Below are 26,953 nucleotides of genomic sequence, written 5' to 3' on the forward strand. Positions count from 1 at the left end.
TCCTGAGCTCCTTTCCACATAGCGATGATAACACTACGACTGTCTTAAGTCTACGTTAATGTATGGAAGCCACAATCGCCTGAGCGCAATCACGACTTTGTAGAATGGGCCCCAGGTATTACCATTCAACCGAATACGCGAGTGAATCTTAACTGTCCACCAAAAGAACATCCATAACATCAGACAGTATCAAACCATTCGCTGCAATCCACGGATGAGTGTTTTCATTGACACAAGACTGAGATCAACCATGGACTGGAAGACACGTCCTACCAATTAGGTTCCCAACCAGTGACTGAAAATTGATTGTCATTCTTGCATTGCAAGTCTTCACAAAGCAGTTCCTCCCAATAAAATTTGTTAATTCAAATCCTCAATTACAATTATGACGTTGATGCCAGAGAAACAGGGCAAAACTTCTTGTGATATGCCAGGCCGGATTCATAGACATACACCTTCCCACAAACACACGAAAATGTCACCCTGTCATGAATGGATTTGACATGGTTACGCCTCGAACCTAGACTTGCAAAGGCTTTGTTACATTGAGGGCAAGGGTACTTGCCCGCAGGCGGAACAGAGGTAGGAGGGACATGATCTTGGTAATTGGGTTTACTGAACCCGACTTGAGATCCCTGAATCATTCTTCCGTGTCCTTGACCTATGCCATAGTAGTGTTTGTCATATGTGTCTGAAAATAACAAAAAGACACTGGTCCATTTGGAATAATTTATTATTTTTTTTCAAATAATATATTTTACATCATCACAAATTGTATGATATTTCCAATGCACCACAAGTCAGTAGAAACAGATTGTTTGGTAAATAAGGCATACAACGGACAAATATCACAATCTTTGTATCAATAATATTTCACCATCATTTGTCCATAGCAACCAGTTGGATTGTTTTTTGTTTTTTTTACAAAGACTGCATAACATGCATGTTCAAAATCTTACTTTACAAGGATATAAATGTTGTTTCAAACATTTCTCAAATATTAAAAATAAAATAAAATTTGCAAATCATAGAATCATGCTCCCTAGGGCACGCCAGAAACCTATGAGTGTGGGTTCGAATCCCGGTTCGCCTCGATTTTGTTTCTCGGTTTGTCAGCACCATACCCGTGCTCGTGTGTTTCATGAAAGTGGTGAATGTTTGAGACCTGCATCACTTTGGGCTTTCCTCCGACATTAAGCTGACACACCGTGATATAACTGGAATACTGTTAAAAAGCGGCGTTGAACCCAACTCACTCACTCACTCACTCTCACTACAGTTTTATCATAAATGTGAATAGGATATACTTGCTGAAACACATTGAGTCTGAGATATTTTCAGTATTATGCTTGAAATTCAACTAGGCTTGAATGCAACTAACGAAGCAACTATCACAAAATACAATTTTTGATTAGTCGTCATAAATAGAGTAAGGTCAGTTTTCAATTTGTCCGGTGATATACATTTCATAAACACATCATGTCAAACGTACGACTGACAGCAGGCTTTTACTTGTGGAATAATATATCCATAACGTGTATACAACCTTCCATACCTCGGCCAACAGAAATATATTTAGTGCCCAAGTGACCACAGCTGAATTCAACGGTAACATAATACAGAAAGGCCATGTTGTGAGGCAAATGAAGACGTGTCAGTAGTATTGGGAACTGGTGGTAAAATCCTGCTTGATGATTGGTTCATCCTAAATCGATAATCGAAAGTAATGCATTAATTGATTATAACCAATTATTTCTGATATCCTTTACGAAATGTCACGTTAGAAGACATTATCTGTGATTGGTTGACAAGATCATAATCCTCGTTATGACTTGACAAATTACTATCAATGTGGCTGTTCAAAAATAGCTGTCGTACATAGTCTATTATTATCAATCATGGGACCAGGACCAGTATTTTTGTTTGCTACCGGCCCACGTTACCGGCAGACAGAGCCAGACTCAGCAATATTCTAGCTATATGATGGCGGTCTGTAATTAATAGAGTCTGGACCAGACAATACAGTGATTGACATCATGAGCATCGATCCACGCAATTGGGGTACGATGATATGCATCAACCAAGTTAGCAAGCCTGACCACCCGATCCCGCTATTCACCTCTTTCGACAAGCATAGTCGCCTTTTACGGCAAGCATAGGGTGTTGAAGACCTTTTCTACCCGGCGTGTCAGCTTAATGTGGGAGAAAAGCCGAAAGTGATGCAGGTCTCAGACGTTTACCACTTCGGTGAAACCCACGAGCATGGGTATGGTGCTGACAAACCTACAAACTTAATCCGGGTGAACCGGTATTCGAACCCACAATCATAAGTTTCTGGCGTGCCGAAGGGACGCAACTCTGCACAGCGAATTGTGGCGCCTTAGACGACTGGGCCACCCGTGCCCCAGTGAAACCAAGGAACTAACATGGTCAGTGAATGCCTTGCTTATGCTCCTGCAGTCACTGGGCTGCCTGGTCAGGGGCCATGTGCACAAAGTGATTTTAGAAATACGATGCTCAAAACTCACACATAAACAGTCATAGCACTGAGATCATTTTGTTCAAGATGTCCGAAGACTTATTGTATACATATAATCAAGCTGGAATAACTGGACTGCAACACTCCACAGTAACAGGCACGAAACCAACAGGTTATATTTCCCTTTAAATCCTCTAAGCACTAACACACATGACACATGTCTTCCTGTGGTGTATCAATCCTTGCTGGTATGCATACACCTTCCCACACACACATGTAAACTTTATCTTGTCATGCACCGCCTGAACATGATTATGTCTTGCTCCAGCACTGGCAAAACTCCGTCCACATTTTAAACATGGAAACCCTTTTAAAGTTCGCTGAAGCCCTGATGAATTGGAATAAGTTGTATTATGACTTGTAACGAATGCGCTATTCTGACCGTGAGCAAATGTAACCATATTCCCCTGATGTATAGCATTGCTTGACGGGTCAAGTCTGAGAGAGCTCCCATAGTCGCAACCTGAAAGTAACAAAAATGTCAGTTTTGAAACATTTTGTCCTCTGCATCAGACTTGACCCCATGCAACTAAAACAGCATGATTCTGGCATTTACACAAGTGTGTAAATGGAAATGAAAGACAAAATTACTACATGTATAATCAAAATACCAACATTTGTATGTAGCAAGGCATCACCTTGGCCAAAAGAGTTGTCCAAAGAAGAACTCTCATTGATGCATTCAGAAAAGCTTCAGCATGTGTAAACAAAATAGTGCCAGCCACCAAAAAGTAGAGGTGAGGTGAAATAGGGTTTAACGTCGCGTCCAAGATTTGAGCACTTATATAGCAACGTGCATGCACGTGTGTGTGTGTGTGTGGCTGCTTGTACTAGTCTAGACTAATGCCGATCTAGATACCATGCCGCAGTTTGACATGAAAACCCCACTCAGACACAGTATACTGACTCCGAGCCGACCAGTCCTTGTTTTAGCTCCTTAATGCTGAGCGCCAGACCCTGTCAACAAGTACCATCTTTTAACATTTTTTGGTATGACGCGTCCGGGGATCGACCTCTGGACCTTCCGCTCTCCGAGCGGCCACTCTGCCACTAGACAACCAGCTGGTGGTTTGAGTGAGTGAGTATGGTTTTACGCCGCTTTTAGCAATATTCCAGCAATATCACGGCGGGGGACACCAGAAAACGGCTTCACGCATTGGACCCACATGGGGAATCAAACTCGGGTCTTCGGCATGATGAGCGAACACTTTAACCACTAGGCTACCCCAACGCCCCTAGCTGGTTCTGTGAGAAGATGTAGCAATGCTTGTGTCAAACATTGTTTTAGTTTCTCATACCTTGGCATCTTGCAACATTACTGAACATGTCCTTCTCAGGATAGAATATATTTAATCAAATCCATGGTATCATTTCAACACACCCATGCTATAAGATCACTCCAACATGGACTTAATGAAATGATGAAAATCCACAAGCACTACACAGAATGTATGAGTTGGCTTACTTTACATAAACACAACACACAATATGCTTACTGAATAGGAAATTACCTATTGGATATGTACATATTTAAGTGGATCACATGGCATCAACATGATGGATCAGCTGTAAATTGGATCACAGTTCTGTGAGAAACTTTGTAATGTTCTTGTTGCAAGCATTTACAACAGTTTCCATTTCACTAGTGAGTGAGTTGGGTTTAACGCCGCTTTTAACAGTATTCCAGTTATATCACGGCGTGTCAGCTTAATGTCGGAGGAAAGTCCGAAGTGATGCAGGTCTCAGACGTTTACCACTTCAGTGAAACCCACGAGCACGGGTATGGTGCTGACAAACCTAGAAACATAATCGGGGCGAACCGGGATTCAAACCCACAATCATAGGTTTCTGGCATGCAGAAGGGACGCAACTCTGCACAGCGATTCCCGGCGCATTAGACGACTGGGACACCCGCGCCCCTTGCCATTTCACTAACCTAACGCCTTCAGAGCAGTATATGTGTGGATCATTGGAATTCTGACGCGAATCAACGAATCCGGTTAAACTTTTATCCAGTGGATATATCAAAAACAAGCACGCCTACAACTCGTTCTGAACAAATGAATTACAATACCACACAAACACCGAGCAAAATCTACAACATTAGAAATAAGATCAACACAAACTCAGCATGTACGTCATTACATTCCTTCCTCTGCATAATTAATATCAACCTACTTAACAAATGCTGATTAAAATTCTTAAGGTAAAACCCAACTGATGAGATAAGAAAGTTTCCTTCACATTAAAAAACCAAATGTCCAAAAATGAGTCATATGGACAGGTACTACAGGGTTTTGTCTTGAAATGCCCAGAGGCTGATATTCGGCACCATATCGGCAGCAAATGTCAGTAAAAATTCCCAAGTTATAATTACCAGCTGATAACTGTTTGGCTTTGTACAGCTAATTTGTATAAAACTGTTAATTAACAGGGTCAATAAAGTGGAATAAGGTTTGTGCTTAGTTGTATATTACTGCATTAAATGCAATCACAAAATACAATGTTAAAATATGTTTAAATATATATAAATTTAAGAAAACATGATCTTTAAAAAATGCCATTTTTTATCAGTTTGTTTCCCAATTTGCCTGCTAGGGTCACTTAGTTTAGGCACTTAGACAGGGGTCGATTTAACTGCTGGCCCGTTGGACCAAGGCCAGTTACAAATACACAGGGCTTACAGAAAGAAGTAGATGGACTGTCAGGCTAGTCAAAACTTTACTCCTGCGTGTATGTGTAATTTTCTAATTGGATCATATCGGTAGAATCATAACCGGCCGCTAATTTGCAATGGTATGTACAACAACTTCTGTTTTGTTTTCACATGAGGCAACTGGAAGCCAAGATTTAATCTCAGAGTGCAGGGAAAAAACATTATAAGGGTGACGGGTTTTAAAATGTTCAGAGCCCTGTTTGGTAGTTGAAGACCAGTTAGTTTGGAGAAGGGCCAGTAACTTTAAGAAGGAGATTTAGGAAATCTAACCCTGAAAGGATATGGTATCTCCATTCCACAAAGAGCTTTGAAACTTGTGCTAGTCTAGATTCATTGACAGAATTGTTTTTTAAGTACCCAATATTTGTCAATAAAGTTCTTGAACAAACACATTGATTGGTTTCTCATAAGACTGATAGCAGTCAGAATTTTAAAACTCCCAAAATAAGACCAGTGGCATACGAGGCAGGGAGATACAGCATCTGTGGTCAGTTTATGAAGGCTCAGCAGATCAATCCATCCCGATCAATAAAACATGATTGCCAACTGCAAACCTCGCCAATTCAGTAGACCAAAACCCGATCACTGGTCCAACCCCCAAATCTATCACTGGTCCAAACCCCAAATCTATCACTGGCCCAACCCCCAAATCTATCACTGGTCTGACCTCACCCCCCAACCATAAAATCAATCACTTTTCCAACCTCCAAACCAATCACTGCTCCAACACCAATCACTGGTCCAACACCAATCACTGGTCCAACCCAAAACCAATCACTTTTCCGACCTCTGCCCATTCACTGGTCTGACCCAAAACACAAATCACTGGTCCGGCCCCAAACCAATCACTTGTCCGACCTATCCCCATTCATTGGTCTGACCCAAAACACAAATCACTGATCCCGCCCCAAACCAATCACTCGTTCCACCTCTCCCCATTTACTGGTCCAACCCCACCACAAATCACTGGTCCGGCCCCTGTGCGTTTGCCTGGAGGAGCAGACGGCAGACTTTGCTGTGTCTTAGCAGCCCTGGTTGATACTTGTACACCTTGCCACACTTGCACGGAAACGTCTTGTGCCTGTGTACAGACTCTATGTGATACATCCGGGCACTGTACGCCGTGAACTGCTTTTCACACTCGGGGCACTGAAAGGTACTTTTGTCAGGGTAGGAACTACGATTTGCGAAAAAGACGGATACATCTGGAAGAATTTGGAGCACGTTTTCCCTAGGCATATGAGTGAAAGATTCTGGTTTAGGAGTCCTCCAGTTACTATCAGGCACAGTTACAGAAGTGGCAGCTTTGTTTCCGCCCAAACAACTCGTACCTGAAAGTAACAAAAAGGCTGTGCTAATTTCTCCGGACAGTCTGATACAGATGTACATTATTCGAAAATAATCACATAAAATGTATGTTAGGAATTTTTGAAAACATTTATTCAAGATTGAATTGACAATCATGGCACATTATTGACATTCTCTGTTGTAGGACTTCCTGCTGCAAGGAAATTTGTCATAAGAACGGTTAAGTGTGCATTCTTCTTGTGAAGTCTATAAAAATGAGTAAGTGAGTGTTTGTTTGTTTGCCGTTAAATGCCGCACTCAGCAATATTCCAGCTATATGGTGGCGGACTGTAAATAATCGGGTCTGGACCAGACAATTTAGCGATTGACATCATTAGCATCAACCACGCAATTATGATACGAATACATGCATCAACCAAGTGAGCGAGCCTGACCACCCGATCCCCTTAGTTGCCTCTTACGACAAGCACAGTCGCCCTTTCGGTAGGCATGGGAAGCTGAAGACCTTCTCGAGTGAGTGAGTGAGTTTGGCATAACACTGTTTTGAACAGAACTTCAGTGATACCACTGCGTGTCAGCCCCATGTGAGAGGCACCCCCTGAGTGATGCAGGTCTTAGAGGTTCACGACTGAACAAAACTTCTGATAGATGTCAATAGACTAGCCATTGAACAAAACGTTTAATAATCATGTCGCTTTATTGATTACCAAATAAAATGAATGACCAATGTCATAACAGTAAAGGTCTGAATATTTAACATAACTTGATGATCAATAAATTTCACTTGAACCAATTACTGGACACTCCGTAATTTTGTTCAAGTTCTGAAAAATATCAAATGACAAATTTCGCCTGATAACACTTTAAAAAAACAACATCATAAAACTGTAACGTCTTTGAAAGGCATTTAGAAGTTGGAGTACTAAGTAAGGATAAGATATATGGATAAACAACTTCTTTATTACAATAAGGAGTGACGTTTTGGTGTAGGTTCTAACACTGTTATCAAGCACTTGCTTGATAACGATGTTAGAACCTAAACCTAAACATCGCTCCTAATTATAATAAAGAAGTTGTTCATCCATATATCTTTTCCTTACTTTATCATAAAACTCTACAAGATGTTTTAAATAGTTCAGCATTCCTACTTGGCATGTAGGATTCATGTTTGAAGGATCCCCAGGGACTAGAGGTTTCACAATATGAACAGATGCACCTCAGAATACTCCAGTCAGGCCACACATATTTTTGACTTGCTTTACAGAGTTTTAACAGAAAAATACCAGTCAGTAGGTGAGGAAGAAGAAATAAATAGCAATAAGGGGTGATACGATAAATCGAAATATTGACATATAGATATTGGTAAGCACTTAAAGTAAAAAAATCGATTGTTAAAACAGTTTCCGATCAATAGTATTGATTTCAGTTAGTAATATCGATAATTTCGATTGTATTTACTATATCAATAAAATACATGCAATACTGTTCAAATTTGTTTTTCTTTTGATCATGAGTGGTAGTAATTAATACATGGTAACGTGGAAGTTTCTTTTTCTTAAAATATTAGGTTAAAGAAAAAACACATTCATATCTCAAACTTTACTTTTTATTTGTTGTTATGGTTATCACATTCAAAGGAAACTTCAGTTCCAAGGTTTAGTTCAACTCTAAGATCCATCTAAAATGATACACTGAAAACTATCAATATTTATCACAATAGTTGCTGGCAGTATCAATAGTTATCGCGATAGTTTCTTTCAATATCAATAGTTATCGCAATATTGATTTCCAGACCAATAGTCACCCCCAATAGCAATTCAATTTATTTTTTAGTTTTCTGCATGACAGGCCATCTTGTACAGAAAATAGAAAATGTCCATGCATCCTATCAAATTCAGGAACAACCAACTTTATTTTGACACCCATTAGAAATCTATGTCAACTTCAGTGGGACCTTGTTCAGAAAATATTTTTGGGTGCACTGTGCTATCAGGTAAGACAGTAAATTCTGGAGAGAAAACAATTCCCCATTTCAACAATATTTACAGTCGGCGGATTCGTATGGCAAGAAAAACAGACAGAGTGGCTTCATGATACAATAATATATGTACTATGATACTAATGTTGAACTGTTCTTGCATAAAAACTGATCATGTTCATAGTAACATGCAGTCGTATTTAGCATGCAAGCTAGGTTATTGTAAAACTATCTTTTGAAACAATATACGTATCTTGACACAGGTGTAAAACTATGATGCACTGACACCTCGGTGAATCAGACACCCCGAACAGTCTTGCTAGAAAGCACTGAGCATAAGTCACTGACGGACCAAAGATCCTCATCAGGTAAATCACAGACTTGAATCCACGGATCCTGGTCCCTGACTAAAGTGTCTGAAATAACAGCCGGCCCCCTGCCCGTGGCTGGTAATTTATTCTGTCGGGCTGCATGAAATTTTCCTCCACCTGCCCGACTGTCCGGCAGATAATTTTAAGATTACTTAAGTCTTCAGTTTTATTATAACTCCTTGTACATTCTCAAGTAATTATTTGCATTATTTCAGCTGAATCAAGACGTGATTTGTCTCGTAGTTTTTGCCATTTTTCAATATTTTTAATGCCTGAATGCGGGCAGGTAACTTTGAAGATGGCCAGGCAACACTTATGGGTCACCTGCCCGACTGTCTTGTGTTTTAAATTATTTCAAACACGGTCCTCACTCTATGCACCACCGAACAACTCGTCTTCTGATGAACCATCTGACCAAGAACTACTGTTTATACACTTGAAAGAAACACGTCACAACACTTCTGATGAGCAAGCAAGCCAGTTCTGTACTTATAAACTTTATTACAAACACAAGAGAAAGTTTGTTTCCTGTGAACAACCTGCATATGGTTAAATCGTGCCCCTCGTGACGAAAACATTTTCCCACATTCAGGGCAAGAAACGTTTGCCATCCTAATTGTCCCAGTGGGAATGGGGAAAACCCTATCGCCGGTCCCAGCGGTGGCAAAATGGCCGTGATCATAACCCAGCCCTTCCCAGCCACCCAGGCCTACATGGTTTGCGATCTGGCCACCATCTGAAAGAAGGAAAAGTACTGTCTAGTTGCAACTCAATAATGTATTATTTTCAAAACATATGGGTGATAAATTATGTTTCAGACTACAGAGTAATCTTTTTGTAGGTATGATTGATGTGTGAACTACTTTTGGTACATGGTTTGATAACTGACTACAGCAACTTCACAGAACAATACTTTAGTTTATGAGGAAAGCTGAAAGATATTACATCCAGTATTTTGTTGCAATATTCTGGTCAGGACACCAAAGCCCGATGATATATAAATCTTCTACACTACAAACAAGCCATGTGATTCTGAAACTCAACCAGTGTTCCCGCTGGCTTTTGAAACTGGGACTGGCAACTCTAAAATTACCAGTCCCCACTCATTTTTGTCAGTCCCAGCTTTCAAAGAATAAAAAAACGTATTAAAATTACCTGGTTTTAATTCCATCGACATCATGTTTCTCCTCTTTTGTTTCATATTTCAAGACTAAGTCGCCAAAAATAAATATTTAACCTCGAAGCAAGGCAAAATGTTATTTCCTTGCACTTAAATCGACAAGGGGAAACTGATGGTGCCAGACAAGCTGACATTGTTAAAAAAATATACTTATATGAATATCGCCGGTGTTGTTCAACAACAAAGATTTATAAGGTATTCTATTTGCCGGTCCACAGGGACTGGCAGTCGCATGAATGACCAGTCCAAGCCAAATTTTACCGGTAAAAACTGGTAATTACCAGTAAACGGGAACACTGTCAATTGATGATTTTGTCACTCAGTTTCTACTGCAGCAATGTATGATAATATGAGTTTAGTGTCTTAATTGGACAGATTCATACCATTCCATAAACAAGACATGTTCGTAGTAACACATATTACTTGCAAATTCGAAACATGGAAACATTTGTGACATTCCGCAGCTATGCAAAAGCAATAGGTTAGTACACCTAGTGAAAGCAGACATTTTATAAATATCTTGTTCTGAGTATCAATAAATTGTAACTTGCCTACCCAACAAATAACACCTTGGTGGTGATACTGGCCTTGGAATGGATGTTCTTAGTTTCAATAAATTGCCTTTAATTTGCATTGGACAACCCAACAGGTCACACCTTGGTGGTAAGGTTCCCGATCACTGCCCTTGAGATGCATGTTTCTAGTTTTAACAAATTGCCTGAAACTTGCATTGGACTACCCAACAGATCACACCTTGGTGGTGAGGTTCCCGATCACTGCCCTTGAGATGCATGTTTCTAGTTTTAACAAATTGCCTGAAACTTCCATTGGACTACCCAACAGATCACACCTTGGTGGTGAGGTTCCCGATCACTTCCCTTGAGACACACATTTTTAGTTTAAACAAATTGCCTGAAACTTGCATTGGACAACCCAACAGATCACACCTTGGTGGTGAGGTTCCCGATCACTGCCCTTGAGACACACATTTCTATTTTAAACAAATTGCCTGAAACTTACATTGGACAACCCAACAGATCACACCTTGGTGGTGAGGCTCCCGATCACTGCCCTTGAGACGCATGAAGAAGGCAAGTCTTTTGATGGTAAACTAGAGCATTCTGATATTTGTAGGACTTTCCACACTCGCAAACAAATGTCACTTTTTCATGGATAGCCTGGACGTGATAAATTAACCCCCACTTTCTGTTAAAAACTTTGTCACATTGTTGGCATGGAAACACTTCTTTCTGTTTTGGAGTTGCAGACAGGTTTGTGTAATAACTCTTAGGGAAAGGATTCCTACATTGGTTGGTGGTTTGAGAATAATATGGCTGCCTGTAGGTGCCACTTTCAGAATAGTCTGTCATTGAATGGGTTAATGTCTCACACCTTCCATAGCCATAATCTGAAAGTAACAAAAAAGCCAGGCTGGAGAAATATGTCAAGGTTTTTCAATATTTATATGCCAGAAGTGCTTCATTTGACAATTTCTAAAGAAAATATGTCAACCCAATCTATCCATTCCGGGGAGGTAGGGTACCAATACTTCAAGTAAGAATCCTTATTTCCAGACTTTTCACTTACAAGACACTTCAAGGGGTGTCAGATTCACAGATGCATCACTTATTTACACCTGGCCATACCTTACACTTTGTGCCGAAAACATGTATCGATTGATGTTGTAGTTGTGCAAAGATGTTTTTAAATGTGTCACCTTACAAAACAAAATGCAAAATGTGATAAGAGTGAGTATGGTTTTACGCCGCTTTTAGCAATATGCCAACAATGTCACGGCGGGCTTCACACATTGTACACATGTCGGGAATCGCACGTGACGAGCGAAAGCTTTACCACTAGGCAACCCGACCGCCCCTAATGCTATAAGAAAGTCATCATTCACGTCAAACACTCTCGATTGACAGTAGCAGAATCCAAGCAGAGATTTAAACCAGGTGTTAAATCCAAGTAGTCCCGACTACCTTTGGACCAGTCCTTGGTTTACCACGACAAGATTTCCAAAGAAAACAAGTATCTCCTAAGCTTTTTGAAATTGGCTAGTCCTGTAGTCCTTGCCAAAAAGTGCCTGATAGTTAAGGCATTAGGACTGGCTATCGACATAGATTATAGAGACCGATAATCGCTGACTAAATATCAATCAATTATATGCGAGAAAGTCCCGAAAGAAATCAACACATTTCACGTCACTGATGAGCATGGTGAGCAGTGACACATTTATACGTAAATATGTTTTCGTGGACATTTGAGATATAACAAAAACAGTGGCTTTCCGTCCTCGACAATTGAGTGAGTGAGTGAGTGAGTATGGTTTTACGCCGCTTTTAGCAATATTCCAGCAATATCACGGCGGGGGACACCAGAAATGGGCTTCACACATTGTACCCATGTCGGGAATCGAACCCGGGTCTTCGGCGTGACGAGTGAACACTTTAACCACTAGGTTGCCCGACTGCCCCCTTCGACGATTGACATTATTGACAGTAACAAGTCTGTTTCAGTAAATCGAAACTTTATTTCATCACAATGGTTTATGTAAATCATGATCGATGACAATTTCATATCAATAATCGTTAATAGTTAATGATAATTCCGATTATCGATCAATTTAGCAAGTCCAATAAGGTGTCATAAGGACTAGCAGAGATTCGCCATTTTTAAGGGTTTGGCTATATGGTATAATCATAAGGACAAGTGGACTAAAACTGTTAGTTTCTACCACCGCCCCTCATGATTTTGCCCGGGCTAGTGCATAAGTTCACAATTTTGTTTGTTTGTTGTAAAACGACACGCTCAGCAATATACCAGCCATGTAATAGAGTCCAGACAATCCAGTGATTAATAATATGAGCAATGGTACAATTGCCCACAATTCACCAAATCACCCAACCTGACCGTCTGATCCATATGGTGGAGCACCTGGTGTCATCACTATTTGATAGGGATTCATAAATATGAGGTGAGGTGAGGTGAAATTGGGTTTAACGTCACGTCCAAGATTATTGCACTTATATAGCAACGTGCATGCACGTGTGTGTGGCTGCTTGTACTTAGTCCGGACTGATGCCGATTTATAGTGCTAGCTCACTGAGATACCATGCCGCAGTTTAACATGAATACCCCACTCAGACACAGTATACTGACTCCGAGGCCGACCAGTCCTTGTTCTAGCCCCTTAATGCCAAGCGCCAGACAGGGATACCTTTTAACATCTTTTGGTATGACACGGTTGGGGATCGAACCCTGGACCTTCCGCTCTCCGGGCGGACGGTCTACCACTAGACCACGGAGGCAGTCCGGATTCATAAAAACATCCTTATTATTTGGTCGAATCATACAATGGAGATTTCAGACGATGATGGGAAGCATCTCATTAGATTTCTTCATGTTTAATATCAGAAAACAACTATATTTTTTCATACAGATAATTTATTAGACAATGTCAAATTTAAACAGCACAAACAAATCACTGCATATTCTTTATACAGCTTATATCTTGACAACACATACAACATTTATGAAAATGAATCAATTCCTCTCCCTAAAACCAAAATCCATCAGCCGAATCCTCATGAAAAAACAGTCGAGCCATCACTTCCTTGATGCTAAGTACACCCCACAAAACTTCTGGTGGCGATGCAGCGTGGTCTCATACTTGTACGACTTCCCACACACGCAATACAGCGTCACATTGTCATGAATGGCCTTCATGTGATAAATCAGACCCCATTTCCTCTGAAACACTTTCTCACACTGCGGACAAGGAAAGTTATCTCCCCTTTTGGGAGCCACAGCTTGTGCAGCCATTGACCGGCATGTTGCCTCAAAGGCCCCTGAATACTGACTACGGTTCCCATGACCTCCTTCCGACCTATAACCACAGCCACTACCTCCCATACCATGAAAATCTGAAAGTAACAAAAAATCTCGTTTGGAATAATGTCAAATTGGAACCAGAAAACGACCACTTTTCCAGAATTTGTTTTTCCATCTACATGCAGAATACGTTTACACAAAAGAATTTTGCCTCACTGGAAGTATTAGGACATATGGCTATAAGATTACGGTGAGGACAAGTAATGAAATGAAAAGGCTCAGGCAGTCACATATATGTTGCTGTAAAAATTTCATAGGTTAAAATCTCATATCCATGTGTGACTAGTGTCATGATTCATGAGTGGTCAAAACAAAGGGGGTCTTGAAGTCCTTGAAGTCCACAAAATCCCATTGCACAACGCTCCTAGTTCGAGCCCAAATTTACTAAACATCCAAGTGTGTCACAAGCTGGTTGATAGTAACGACGAGAACTGAGTATCGCCTGGTATCTTGCGATGCAATTCGAATCACGATACGGACTGACGATACATCTGGTATAAAAACCTCTTGCTTGATCTATTTATTGTTATCTCAAAGAAACCAAAGTACAAAGAAAATCACAAGAACAAAACAGTTTAAAACTATGGAGGGTTATTATTATTATTATTATTATTGACAGTTATTTGACGCTTCTTCAGCCACTGCATCATTGTGTTCTCCCATGCTAACAGGGGGCGCTATGCCATTACGGGAGGTAACTCGATTACTTCCTGTTCTATTTATAGTGTATCACAAACTGACAATTCAAGCATCGTGGGTACCTAAGTATCGATGCTATCGTAGCTATCGGCAAATCATAACAGCCCTAGTAACAACCTCTAGCCCGTCAGCCACAGGAACGCATCAGACATCCCTGGTCACCATGATCGACTGAGTCAATACGGGTCAGCCATGTACGACCCCTTCAACAACCCGTCAGGTTGTCGCATCCCCATGGCCAATGGTGCACGTTTTCTTATGATACAATAAACTTCGTCTGTGGTGGTAAGACTTGCCACAAGCACAACTGAACTGCATTTTCTCATGAATCGCTTGGATGTGGTACGTCAGTCCATTTCTTTTGGCAAATAATTTCCCGCACAGCGGACATGCATATTGTCTCTTGCCATCACTGGAACTATTCAAATTTATTCCGTAAAAACTATCGCCACTGAGAAGACGGAACCCAGCCCCCTGGGGTCCGACTGGATGGAACTCACTATCTGCCACTGAGAAGCTCATATCAGCGAAGCCTGCAAGAACAAAAAGCTGGAGTCACCACTACGACTACCACTTAGTCAACACGATTCAGAGGTGCAACCACCATAAGGTAAGATTGCAGGAAAAAAACATTTTAGGGGTGAGGAGTTCTAAAATTTTCAGAGCCCTGCTAGATTGCTTCATGACCAGGTTTGGTAGTTGAAGGCCAGTTAGTTTGGAGAAGGCCAGTAACTTTAAGAAGGAGATTTAGGAAGTCTAACCCTGAAAGGATATGGCATCTACATTCCACAAAGAGCTTTGAAACTTGTGCCAGTCTTCGGCTAGTGAGTGAGTTTGGCTTTACCTCGCTTTTAGCAATATGCCAGCAATATCACGGCGGGAGACACCAGAAACGGGCTTCACACATTGTACCCATCAACCCGGGTCTTCAGCGTTACGAGCGAGCGCTTTAACGCTTTAACCACTAGGCCTACACTGCACTGCACCGCCCCGCCCCCCACCAACAAAATGAAGGAATAAAGAATAGTTGGGGCAATTGGCATCTAGAATCAGTGATTTAGAAAACAAAAGAAGAACTGAAAGTAGAAGGTATTAATATGGAGTTGACAATTTCTTTTTTCTTCATAACACACACCCCCACTCTGAACACACACACCCCAACCACCCAAAAAAACCAACCAAATAAAAACCCCTGAAAGTTAGCCAGGTGTTTGGTAACCATATGACTGGTTTGTGGTACATTATAATGGCATGCATCAAAAAGTGATTCCTGACGTAATCACCCTGGCTGACCACCCAATCATACAATCTGACCACCCAATCACCCAGTCTGACCACCCAATCACCCAGGTTGACCACCCAATCACCACACCTTACCACCCAATCACCCAGTCTGACCACCAAATCACCCAGGTTGACCACCCAATCACCCAGTCTGACCACCCAATCACCCAGGCTGACCACCCAATCACCCAGGCTGACCACCAAATCATACAGCCTTACCACCCAATCACCCAGGTTGACCACCCAATCACCCAGGTTGACCACCCAATCACCCAGTCTGACCACCCAATCACCCAGGTTGACCACCTAATCACCCAGTCTGACCACCAAATCACCCAGTCTGACCACCCAATCACCCGGTCTGACCACCCAATCACCCGGTCTGACCACCCTATCACCCAGTCTGACCACCCAATCACCCGGTCTGACCACCCAATCACCCAGTCTGACCACCCAATCACCCAGTCTGACCACCCAATCACCCGGTCTGACCACCCAATCACCCAGTCTGACCACCCAATCACCCAGTCTGACCACCAAATCACCCAGTCTGACCACCCAATCACCCAGGTTGACCACCCAATCACCCAGTCTGACAACCCAATCACCCAGTCTGACCACCCAATCACCCAGGTTGACCACCCAATCACCCAGTCTGACCATCCAATCACCCAGCCTTACCACCAAATCACCCAGGTTGACCACCTAATCACCCAGGTTGACCACCCAATCACCAAACCTTACCACCCAATCACCCAGGTTGACCACCAAATCACCCAGGTTGACCACCAAATCACCCAGGTTGACCACCTAATCACCCAGGTTGACCACCTAATCACCCAGGTTGACCACCCAATCACCAAACCTTACCACCCAATCACCCAGGTTGACCACCAAATCACCCAGGTTGACCACCTAATCACCCAGGTTGACCACTCAATCACCAAACCTTACCACCCAATCACCCAGTCTGACCACCAAATCACCCAGGTTGACCACCCAATCATACAGCCTGACCACCCAATCACCCAGTCTGACCACCCAATCACCCAGTCTGACCACCCAATCACCCAGCCTGACCACCCAATCACCCAGTCTGACCACCCAATCACCCAGGTTGACCACTTATCACCCAGGCTGACCACTCAATCACCCGGTCTGACCACCCAATCACCCAGCCTTACCACCCGATCACCCAGTCTGACCACCCAATCACCCAGGTTGACCACTTATCACCCAGGCTGACCACTCAATCACCTAGTCTGACCACCCAATCACCCAGCCTTACCACCCAATCACCCAGTCTGACCACCCAATCACCCAGGTTGACCACCCAATCACCCAGTCTGACCACCCAATCACCCAGTCTGACCACCCAATCACCCAGGTTGACCACCCAATCACCCAGTCTGACCACCCAATCACCCAGGTTGACCACCCAATCACCCAGTCTGACCACCCAATCACCCAGTCTGACCACCAAATCACCCAGGTTGACCACCTAATCACCCAGGTTGACCACCCAATCACCAAACCTTACCACCCAATCACCCAGGTTGACCACCCAATCATACAGCCTGATCACCCAATCACCCAGTCTGACCACCAAATCACCCAGGTTGACCACCCAATCACCCAGTCTGACCACCCAATCACCCAGGCTGACCACCCAATCACCCAGTCTGACCACCCAATCACCCAGCCTTACCACCCAATCACCCAGTCTGACCACCAAATCACCCAGGCTGACCACCCAATCACCCAGTCTGACCACCAAATCACCCAGTCTGACCACCCAATCACCCAGTCTGACCACCAAATCACCCAGTCTGACCACCCAATCATCCAGGTTGACCACCCAATCACCAAACCTTACCACCCAATCACCCAGGTTGACCACCCAATCATACAGCCTGACCACCCAATCACCCAGACTGACCATTCAATCACCCAGGCTGACCAACCAATCCATTACATCATTATCACACCCAGCAAGGGGTGCAAGGGAATAATCCAGAAAACCCATGGATTCCAAATTTTTTGGTAGCCTCAAACTGGAGTACTGGGTACACAGTCTACACTCCCAGTCTGCAAAATACATCCTTATAGAGTAACAAATGTTATATTTGGGATAACACTTCTTTGTTCAGTACAGATTCTCATACTTAAGGGGGGCTGAGTCCTATCCCGGATTCAAACACACACTGCCAGAATGAGGCACCTAATCGCAAGCACACAGTCAGCGATAAGCGATAATGGATATTTTCCTGTTCAGCCGAAACATCAATGCAGTGGAGCATGGTCCATTGTTTGGGAGTGTTCGTGGGGGAAGCCATCAGTTTTTAACAAATTTGTAGTCACTAAAAATCGTTGAAATTCCCAGATCCGCAGAAGATTCTCTTCCCTGGACATCAAAACGATCATAGAGGGCTGGTAAATGAGAGACCGCAGTGAAATGTTTGTTTCCATGTTCTGGTCCTTTTAACAATTGTCATTCGCAAACTGTCCAGCCCAAGCAAAGAAACATGCATCACAATAAACTAAGTATTGCCCAAGTGATCAAACCCCGGACCTTCCGCTCTCCAGACGGAGGCTCTACCACTAGACCACGGAGGTGGTCGTAACCATGGTGACCTTCATCATTCAAGTCCAAAGTCCAAATAACCTGCCCCATCATACTGAAAAGGCTCATGACCAACAGTCTTTTTTTTAAAATAAGCAAAGCAAATTCCAAGCTATCTGATTACCAAACTTGACATTCATAGAAAATAGACACCAGCATGTCTAGCAAAGAAACAATGTACTAGCCTAATTTGAAAACAGCTATGGTAGTAGAAAGGGTCAAATTTGAAAACTTCACTGGCATTTGCCACGGTATTTGTTGAGTCCTGCCACAAAGGTCACTAAATGCTTATTCGCATATTTGAAATATTTCTGGTGTCTGTCATGACACCTGCATGACGACCATGAGGACAGTATTTATCAGAGCCCTCAATGTGAATGTACAGCAATGCACACACAAAAAAAATCACAAGTGTGAAAACAACATCGGACAAGTCCTAACTGATATATCATGTGGTCTGGTCTTACCACATCTCACACAATTGGTTTGATACAATTTTGGCGTTAATATAACTGTCAAACAAATGATGAACTCGAGGACGTCCTAGCCCAGGCCACAGTTGAATCAGGAAGCTAGTGTGTGGACTTACCTTGTGATGCCAGGAACCACGCCCCCTTCATCGCTGTACTGTGGCACTGGGTGTGTCAACATGGCAAGTGACAAGATGGAATTTCGGCAAAATCGCAACCACAATGATTCTCAGAAAAATTCAGAATAAGGTTACCAATAGCAATGATTTGTCATGGTCTTTTTTTCAAATTCAAACCAGCAAATTTTAACAATGTATGTTAATGTATGTAAATCAGCTTCTAGATTTCATAAAATGATGGGGTTCAATAAATTCATCTTGTCGCTTGTTCATAATGTGTTTGACTAATATCAATGATTCCAAACATTCTCATATATATAACAACATATAACTTCATGTAAAAACTTGTAAAACCACTCAACATTTTCTACATAATATGTAACGTGCTATGCAATGACCGTTGTTTAATTCCATGTTTCCCTTCAATCAGACCCCAAAAACTAAACACTGCCATGTAATGGTTGGGATGGCTCCTATAAGACAAGATAAATCCACAACATGACTATTTTGGTCCAGTGGTACGTGCATCCCTATCCAACATGTCTAAATAGTCTAATCAGAATTAAACCACACAGTTCCATACAACGAAGGATCAATACCAGTGAGTTATGCATCAGGTGTGAGCTCAGTGTGTGAGTTACTGATCCTTGGGGTAGGTTTCCCAGACTGAACTGGGGATGGAATATAAATTACGCAAATAGACCCGGGTCAATCTTTGAATATGTTTGAATATTTGCATCTTCCAGAGGCAAGTGAGTTAACTGACTATAAAAGTCCAGTTTCCACCCTTGCCGAACGAACTAGGCTGGTATTATGGCATTCTTGTTTAATGTTGTACTCGGCAACTTCAACTGAGGTGGCTTGTAAATAATCAAATCTGGACCAGACAGACCAGTGATGGATATTATAAATATGAATTAGGGGAACGATGACGCTGTCCATCTGGAGACACCGAGTCAGACCTCCCAGTACAATATTTGTTTGTTTGTTGTTTAACGCCGCACTCGGCAATATTCCAGCTATATGACGGCCGTCTGTAAAATAATCGAGTCTGGACCAGACAATCCAGTGATTAATATCATGAGCATCAATCCACGCAATTGGGATCGATGACATGTATCAACCAAGTCACCCGATCAACCTGACCATCCGATCCCGTTAGTCGCCTTTTACGGCAAGCATGGGTTGCTGAAGACCTATTCTACCCCGGAATCTTCACGGGTCCCCAGTACAATAAGTTGCAGCAATTCCCCGAGTCCCCATAGAGTTCCAGCACAGTCGGATAACCGATGTTAAAACAAAACAAGATGAAGCCTAGATAAGCCAGGACACTTCTGTACCACACAGTGAGCTCCAACCTATGATTACAATACATCAGATGGAGGCCTCGATCAATCAGGGATGTGCTCTCAAGTAGGAACTTAAACATGAAAAACTCCTTCGTCAGACCAGCGAACATAAACTAAAATATTCACCTGACAGTTTCTTAAAGAAATTGCTGAAAAAGCAGCCAAAAACTTGATACTAGAATTCTCTCACAAAAGCCTTCTGCAATCATTCCGTTTTCTAATTGGCATCCTTAATTTGGCTGCAGAGCCGTCGTGACTCCTAACGATGTTTAAAATAACTGAAGCTACTTTCCAAAACTTTGTTTCATACTTAGTAGACATCAAAACTTCTGGGTCTTCTGGACCATCTCTTGGCATTACTTCGGCTATATTTCAGTTTTAATGCATTGACTTTACCTGAGCATACTAGACGTCTCGACTAAATAAACTTTTACAAGATCCAAGCTTCAGATATCAGTCTAAATGATATCAGAGCCAAAACTTTCTGGACCTCAAGACATTCTTCAGGCGTGTCCTTTTCAGAGCTAAAACAATTTCCTACCATTGCTAAGCAAGTGTGACCCACAAAGGTGTTTTCTGTCTGCGTCATTGACAAGACTATGGCCAGGTGTCTTGTGAGACACTGTCTCTATTCGATGACGTCATCAGGTTATTAAAAGACTGGTCTAGATCAAACTTGGGAGTTGCTAGATTTGAAATGAGTTCAACGGCCGATAAAACACAGTCTATTTCATAGACCCAGATCTATTTTGAAGACCAGGAGGAAGGAGATTGTGAACGCTAAGCTGAACAAGGTTATAACAAGACTAGTCATTGAATATTACTAAATTAACATCCCTGATTGATGAAGCCCGATCTGTAATCAAAATGGAATAAAGGAAAATGATTTTGTGTCAGTGTTGGATTATTTTCACTCTTTGCTGAGAAATGTTTTTTAGAAGTGCATCAGTTGATTCACAACTGTCTTGCATACAAACTTCTAAAATTATCTCAGAACTCAGTCGTCTTGTCTTTCACAAGAGACAGAAGCACAAGTGATAGGATCAAGGAATCTGTTGTAAAGCATTTTTTTCTCAACCAATGACACTAATCAAACACTGAACAAAACAATGAATCGCTGGTCACACCATTTCAAGATGGCACAGGTCTAAAGCGGATCTTTTCCAACAGCATCAGGATATAAATGCCTTGACAAGTGTAACCTCTTATGTCCTAACCAATGGTCGAAAGAAGCGATTGCCCGTAGGCCCGTAGATCTCATGTTGGGCCTGTACTTCCAAATTTGTTTGGGGCCATAGCACAGTGAATTTACTTGTGAATTTATTTGTCACAAAAAGTTGCAGTTTTAAAAATGAGTGAGCGAGTGTGTATGGTTTAACGCCGCTTTTAGCAATATTCCAGCAATATCATGGCGGGGGACACCAGAAATGGGCTTCACACATTGTACCCATGTCAGGAACCGAACCCAGGTCTCCGTCATGACAAGCGAATGTTTTAACCACTAGGCTACCTAACCGACCCTTTTGAAAATGAGAGCCTGAAGACTAGGGACTCAAGCTTCTAAAATCTGTGGGTCCTGATGGCAGCCTGGCAAAATTATATATTTCAAACACTAGTTTTAACAACGTTAATGAGGAATGTTAATACCATATTCGACGTAATAAGCTCCCACTGCGATATTTGCTAATATATTGTCTAGGGAACAATCCCAATTAGCACCTTTTCCAATTGATCAATGTACACAAGACTTATTTATTCGTGTATAATATGCACTCTCGTATGTTATATACACCCAATATTGTGGGCAATTAAATTCTGGATCTGTCGTGTCTAATACGCACGGACTTTTCTTTTTTATCATTTCAGGCTGCTAACACAAACCACGAATTTGACGGCCATTCCAATTTCAACTCTGGTTTTTATTCACAAACACTATTTTCTAATAACAGTCCCCTATTTCTAATTTTGAGAGCGCCCTGGGCACTTATTACGTCGCATACGGTAACCTAATCTTGCAGGCGCTTATCACGTCGCATACGGTAACCTAATCTTGCTAATGGTCAAGTGACCACTTGTCATATTTGCATGGACAGGTAAACATTTATTGTTTCGATTTCAACGCAAAAATCTACAAGAAACAAAACCTGAATTTACTGAATCAGCAATATTCTAGCTACATGATGGCAGCCTTTAAATAATAGTTACATAACATAACACTAGCCAGCTAGCACAAATTCCTGCGGGCTCTTACAAATTTTCCCATTTCCCCACTGTCTTAACATTTCAAGAGCATTTTATCTTAAGCCAGGCTAGTCAAGCTTTTGAGTCTAATTCTAACCTTGATAGTGATAATGTGGAATAATGGTGGTTACCATGGTTACACCATCAGACAGTGTCGATTTTGGATCTAGGGGTTGATTCAGTCGAAGTGATAAGAGGTGCCATAAATATATTTTAAACTCTCGTTGCTGTACCACTGAAATAATGTTTATGTTAACAATTAAGTGACTATTTTCATCTCAGATGACAGACATATGCCGTTTAAAATACTTAAAAACAAAATCTCTCAAATATTATGCTAATTCACGCTAATTCAGTGCAAATAACCTGTGTGTGGATGAGTAGATCTAACATCTCCTAACAGGGTGCTAATATAAGGTCTTGAAATGGGCAAAAGCAGTTTGCTAATGCAAGCCAACCATCTTATACTTTGAATACACTCTTGGCTATCACAGGCCTAAGGGAGACAACTCTAACAGTGATTTTTTGTAGGGTTCCAAACAATGTGCCCTTTGGCAGGCAAATTGGGAAAAGTCCTTACTTAGTTCAAATGTTTAAAGTTTAATTTTCCTAAATTCAGAGGTATGTTAACATCTGAAATCTGAAATGCTACACTAAACTCCATTTCACCACCACCTCATGATGAGGTCCATGGCTTCGACCACAATGACAGCAAAGCTCAAGGACATCGGGACCTCATCAGAGAACTTTCAGCAACATCTAAAACCCATCCAATCGTGTGAAAAGAGTGAAGATGTAACTTAATTATTCGAGTCTGAACAGCCCAACAAATGTCACTTTTCTGTACCTTTTATCAAAAACCTAACCAACAATTCTCAAGAATTAATATTTCCATGGAAATCAAATTGTTTTGGTGAGAACCGACATTGGGAGTGTTTCATTCTGTGCCTTATCTCTAGACTAAATAGGGCACGTAGGGATATTCACAGACTGGGGTAGCAAACCAACTCAGGAATATCATCCTAAACCATCTCCTGTCTATGCCCTGGTTGGTGCATAATGTCATGAAAATTGCGGTCTTTTCTACCACACTCAATTCCGAGAGATATAGAAATGGTCCCTATAATAATTGTTTACGTTGCTCACTAACTCGAAGGTGATCATGAGGTAAGCATTTGCTCAAAATAAGTGTTGGTTCAAGGTGAAAATTATATCCATGAATGACAGGGAAATAACACTATAAAACAACTGCACTTACAGCTAAAACTCTCTATCACAAATTAGGCTGCTATTTAACGCAGAACTGCAATATTCCAGCTCTATGATGGCCGCTGTGTTCAAGTCTGAACCTGACAAACCAGTGAGTGATATAATGAGCAACGAGCCAGGTCCGGTACAATGACACGCAACTACCAAAAGAGCCTTACCACCGACTGAGTCGTCACATACAACATTGCTGGGGACATATTCTAACCTGGAATCCCCACGTAACAAATTGTTTTTTCATTCACCATTGTACATATTGTACACTTATGGAGGCATGAGATTGTCTCATTGAGATTTAATACTTCCGATTGGCTTATAATACCCAGATCTGTTGGGTACATTTTCATATGTCAATTTGAGTGAGTGAGTGAGTTGGGTTTAACGCCGCTTTTAGCAGTGTTACAGTTATATCTCGGCGTGTCAGCTTAATGTGGGAGGAAAGCCCGAAGTAATGCAGGTCTTGGACGTTTACCACTTCAGTGAAACCCACTGGTCTGGTGCTGACAAAACTAGAACCGGGGCGAACCGGGATTCGTACCCACAGTCATAGGTTTCTGACGTGCCCAAGGACGCAACTCTACACAGCAAATCGCGGCACCTTAGACAACTGGGCCACCCGTGCCCTTATGTCAATTTGAAGAAGTGTCTGTTCTGACACGGCTATCTTAAGTTGAAGACAAACATAACTGATGCAGAGGAACTTGAAACTTTCACTTGCCAATTGATTCCAGGGATTCTGATTTGTTGTGACCAGCAATTCTCCAAAGAAGAAACAAAACTAGATAATTACCGTCATTGCTATAATCTGCTCCGTTATCGTCGCCGTAGTCATTGTCGTCTTGAAACACTAAATAGTCATCTGCACTTTGGTCACCATGATGAACTTGACTAGTACTGGGTTCGGCGTAATCTGGCACATGTGGAACGTTTTGATGGAAGGATGATGATGAAGAACCGGGTGATTGAGAATGTGATGATTGAAGATGAGAGAGTCGATCTAAAGCTGCTTGGGACGTTTGCGTATGAGGTACATCTGAGGAATAATCTATTTGCATGTATGGAGTCTCTTTCTTTGGCACAATGTCGTCAGGTTCTGGATCCGGTTCTATTTCTATTAAATCTGGATCTTCTGGTTCTTGTTTCACATTCACTGGGGGGTCATTTCTTGATTTTGGAGTGTTGGACGGACGTGGTGTGGTTTGAGCATGTGGAATGTTGCGGGGTTGACTTCGTGGTGGAGTGGATTCTGAATAGGAAGTCCGACTAAATTTCACATTAGAATGATCCGAAACTGAAAATTCGTGCGACCTTTTGGTTCGAGGTGAAAATGATGGTAAAGCCATTTGCGTCATCATCATCGGCGCATTTTCTTGAGCTATTAATGTCCGATCCACATCGAATACTGCAAGTTTCAGGGTTTTACACTCACTTTTAGAAATCATACTTGCGTTTGATGAGACACCATCCACAACAAAAGTCAACTTGTTAGACCGTAGAGTCACTTGAATATTGGCATCTTGAGTTGTGCCGTAGGAATTCACAGACGCTGGAAATTCAAGGTTTTCCTTTGGTCCGTCTTTCAAAGTGGAAAACACATCATACAAGTCCATAGGTATCGTGAACTCAAGTGTTTCGATAAACATTTTGCTGGATTGATTAAGTTTTGGTGGAGAAAACGTTCTTGTTTCACTCTCTAGGTCACCAGTCCACACTTGGAAATGATCGGCTTCGTTTTGCGAAAAGATGTTATCAAAATTAACGATCAAACTCACGAAGGCATCTCACTGGATCGACCGTATGCTGGCTAGGGTCGAATGGGAAATCCTTTTTCCATAAAATGCGCTTCACAGGATGTATTGGACATCATATATAGACCAAATCTACATCATTTTCTATCGGTAACTCTTGTCCACAGTCCTCTTTCTCGAGAAGCGGGAGCAAGCACGCGCTACATAACAGAGCATGCGCGAAGCAGTTGATGTTGATTATTTCCTGTTTAATGTTGTACTATCTTCCACAAAACCAACTATATTACTCCCATTACGAAAATACCTCTGTTGACATTGTTGATATATCGATAGTTTGGTAACGATGTGTCTTTTTCGTCTTTCAAAAGGCAAGCGACCGAACATAGGATCCGATGTTTGGGAGCACTAAGACATGTCTGAAATAACAAATCACAGCATTTCTTACGACACTACACTATGTTTCTATTATTTTTACAACAGTTCGGTCTGCAAAGAACACATAGAAATGTAATCACAAACACCTTCTTTATTTAACAACACAATAAGATGGCTACCATGCTAATCGTGTTTTTATCATAAAAAAACTGGCTCCCACAGGAGATATCGCTTGGATGAGATCGCTGCAATTAAATTACATCACAATGCTTTGCAGACCATTGTGACATCACTGGTTACCATGACGTCACAACCAAATGACATCACTAATGGCTCTGCAACTGAAACTGTTAGCAGTACTTTTTACACTGAAGACACTGCTAATTACTGTCTACAAATTGAAAAAGTTGGAAGAATGATGTTGGATGATAAATAAAATCTCACCCTCGTGTCTTTTGATATCAAATATATAAACACTCGTGGATAAAAGTGGCAAAAATCCTTGGCAAGCCTCGGAATTTTTCCACTTTTATCAATTCGTGTTGATATATTTGATATCAAAAGACACTCGGGTGAGATTCTCTATTTTTGGGTAATTAAGGAAACGATTAACAACAGTATGCATCACAAGTCAGGAGTTATCAGATAATCGAAGTTATGTTTGAACGACTTGAATTCAATTTGGTTGGGGGGCGGTCGGGTAGCCTAGTGGTTATTTAAAAGCGTTCGCTCATCATGCCGAAGACCCGGGTTCGATTCCCGACATGGGTACAATGTGTGAAGCCCATTTCTG

General features: G+C 41.7%; 1 protein-coding gene across 12 annotated transcripts in view; it reads right to left on the reverse strand.

Annotated features, from left to right (window-relative positions):
- Positions 1-25,967, reverse strand: part of LOC139449102 (zinc finger protein 629-like) — a 61,252-nt gene extending 35,285 nt beyond the window's left edge. For 6 of the 12 annotated variants that reach the window (XM_071230577.1, XM_071230584.1, XM_071230586.1 and 3 more), the window contains exon 1: positions 24,828-25,967. In XM_071230577.1, the coding sequence (XP_071086678.1) occupies positions 24,828-25,680 (853 nt within the window). In that variant the 5' untranslated portion in view covers positions 25,681-25,967. Of the gene's footprint in view, positions 1-796; positions 6,587-8,813; positions 9,649-10,966; positions 11,501-13,600; positions 14,019-14,856; positions 15,219-24,827 lie in introns of those variants that run through there. The other 6 variants (XM_071230579.1, XM_071230575.1, XM_071230585.1 and 3 more) reach the window with 6 other exon arrangements.
- Positions 25,968-26,953: the final 986 nt, after the last annotated feature.

The sequence above is a fragment of the Haliotis cracherodii genome, unplaced genomic scaffold (genome assembly GCF_022045235.1).
Source record: "Haliotis cracherodii isolate W230 unplaced genomic scaffold, xgHalCrac1.p SCAF_7, whole genome shotgun sequence".
NCBI classification, from domain to species: Eukaryota; Metazoa; Mollusca; class Gastropoda; order Lepetellida; family Haliotidae; genus Haliotis; species Haliotis cracherodii.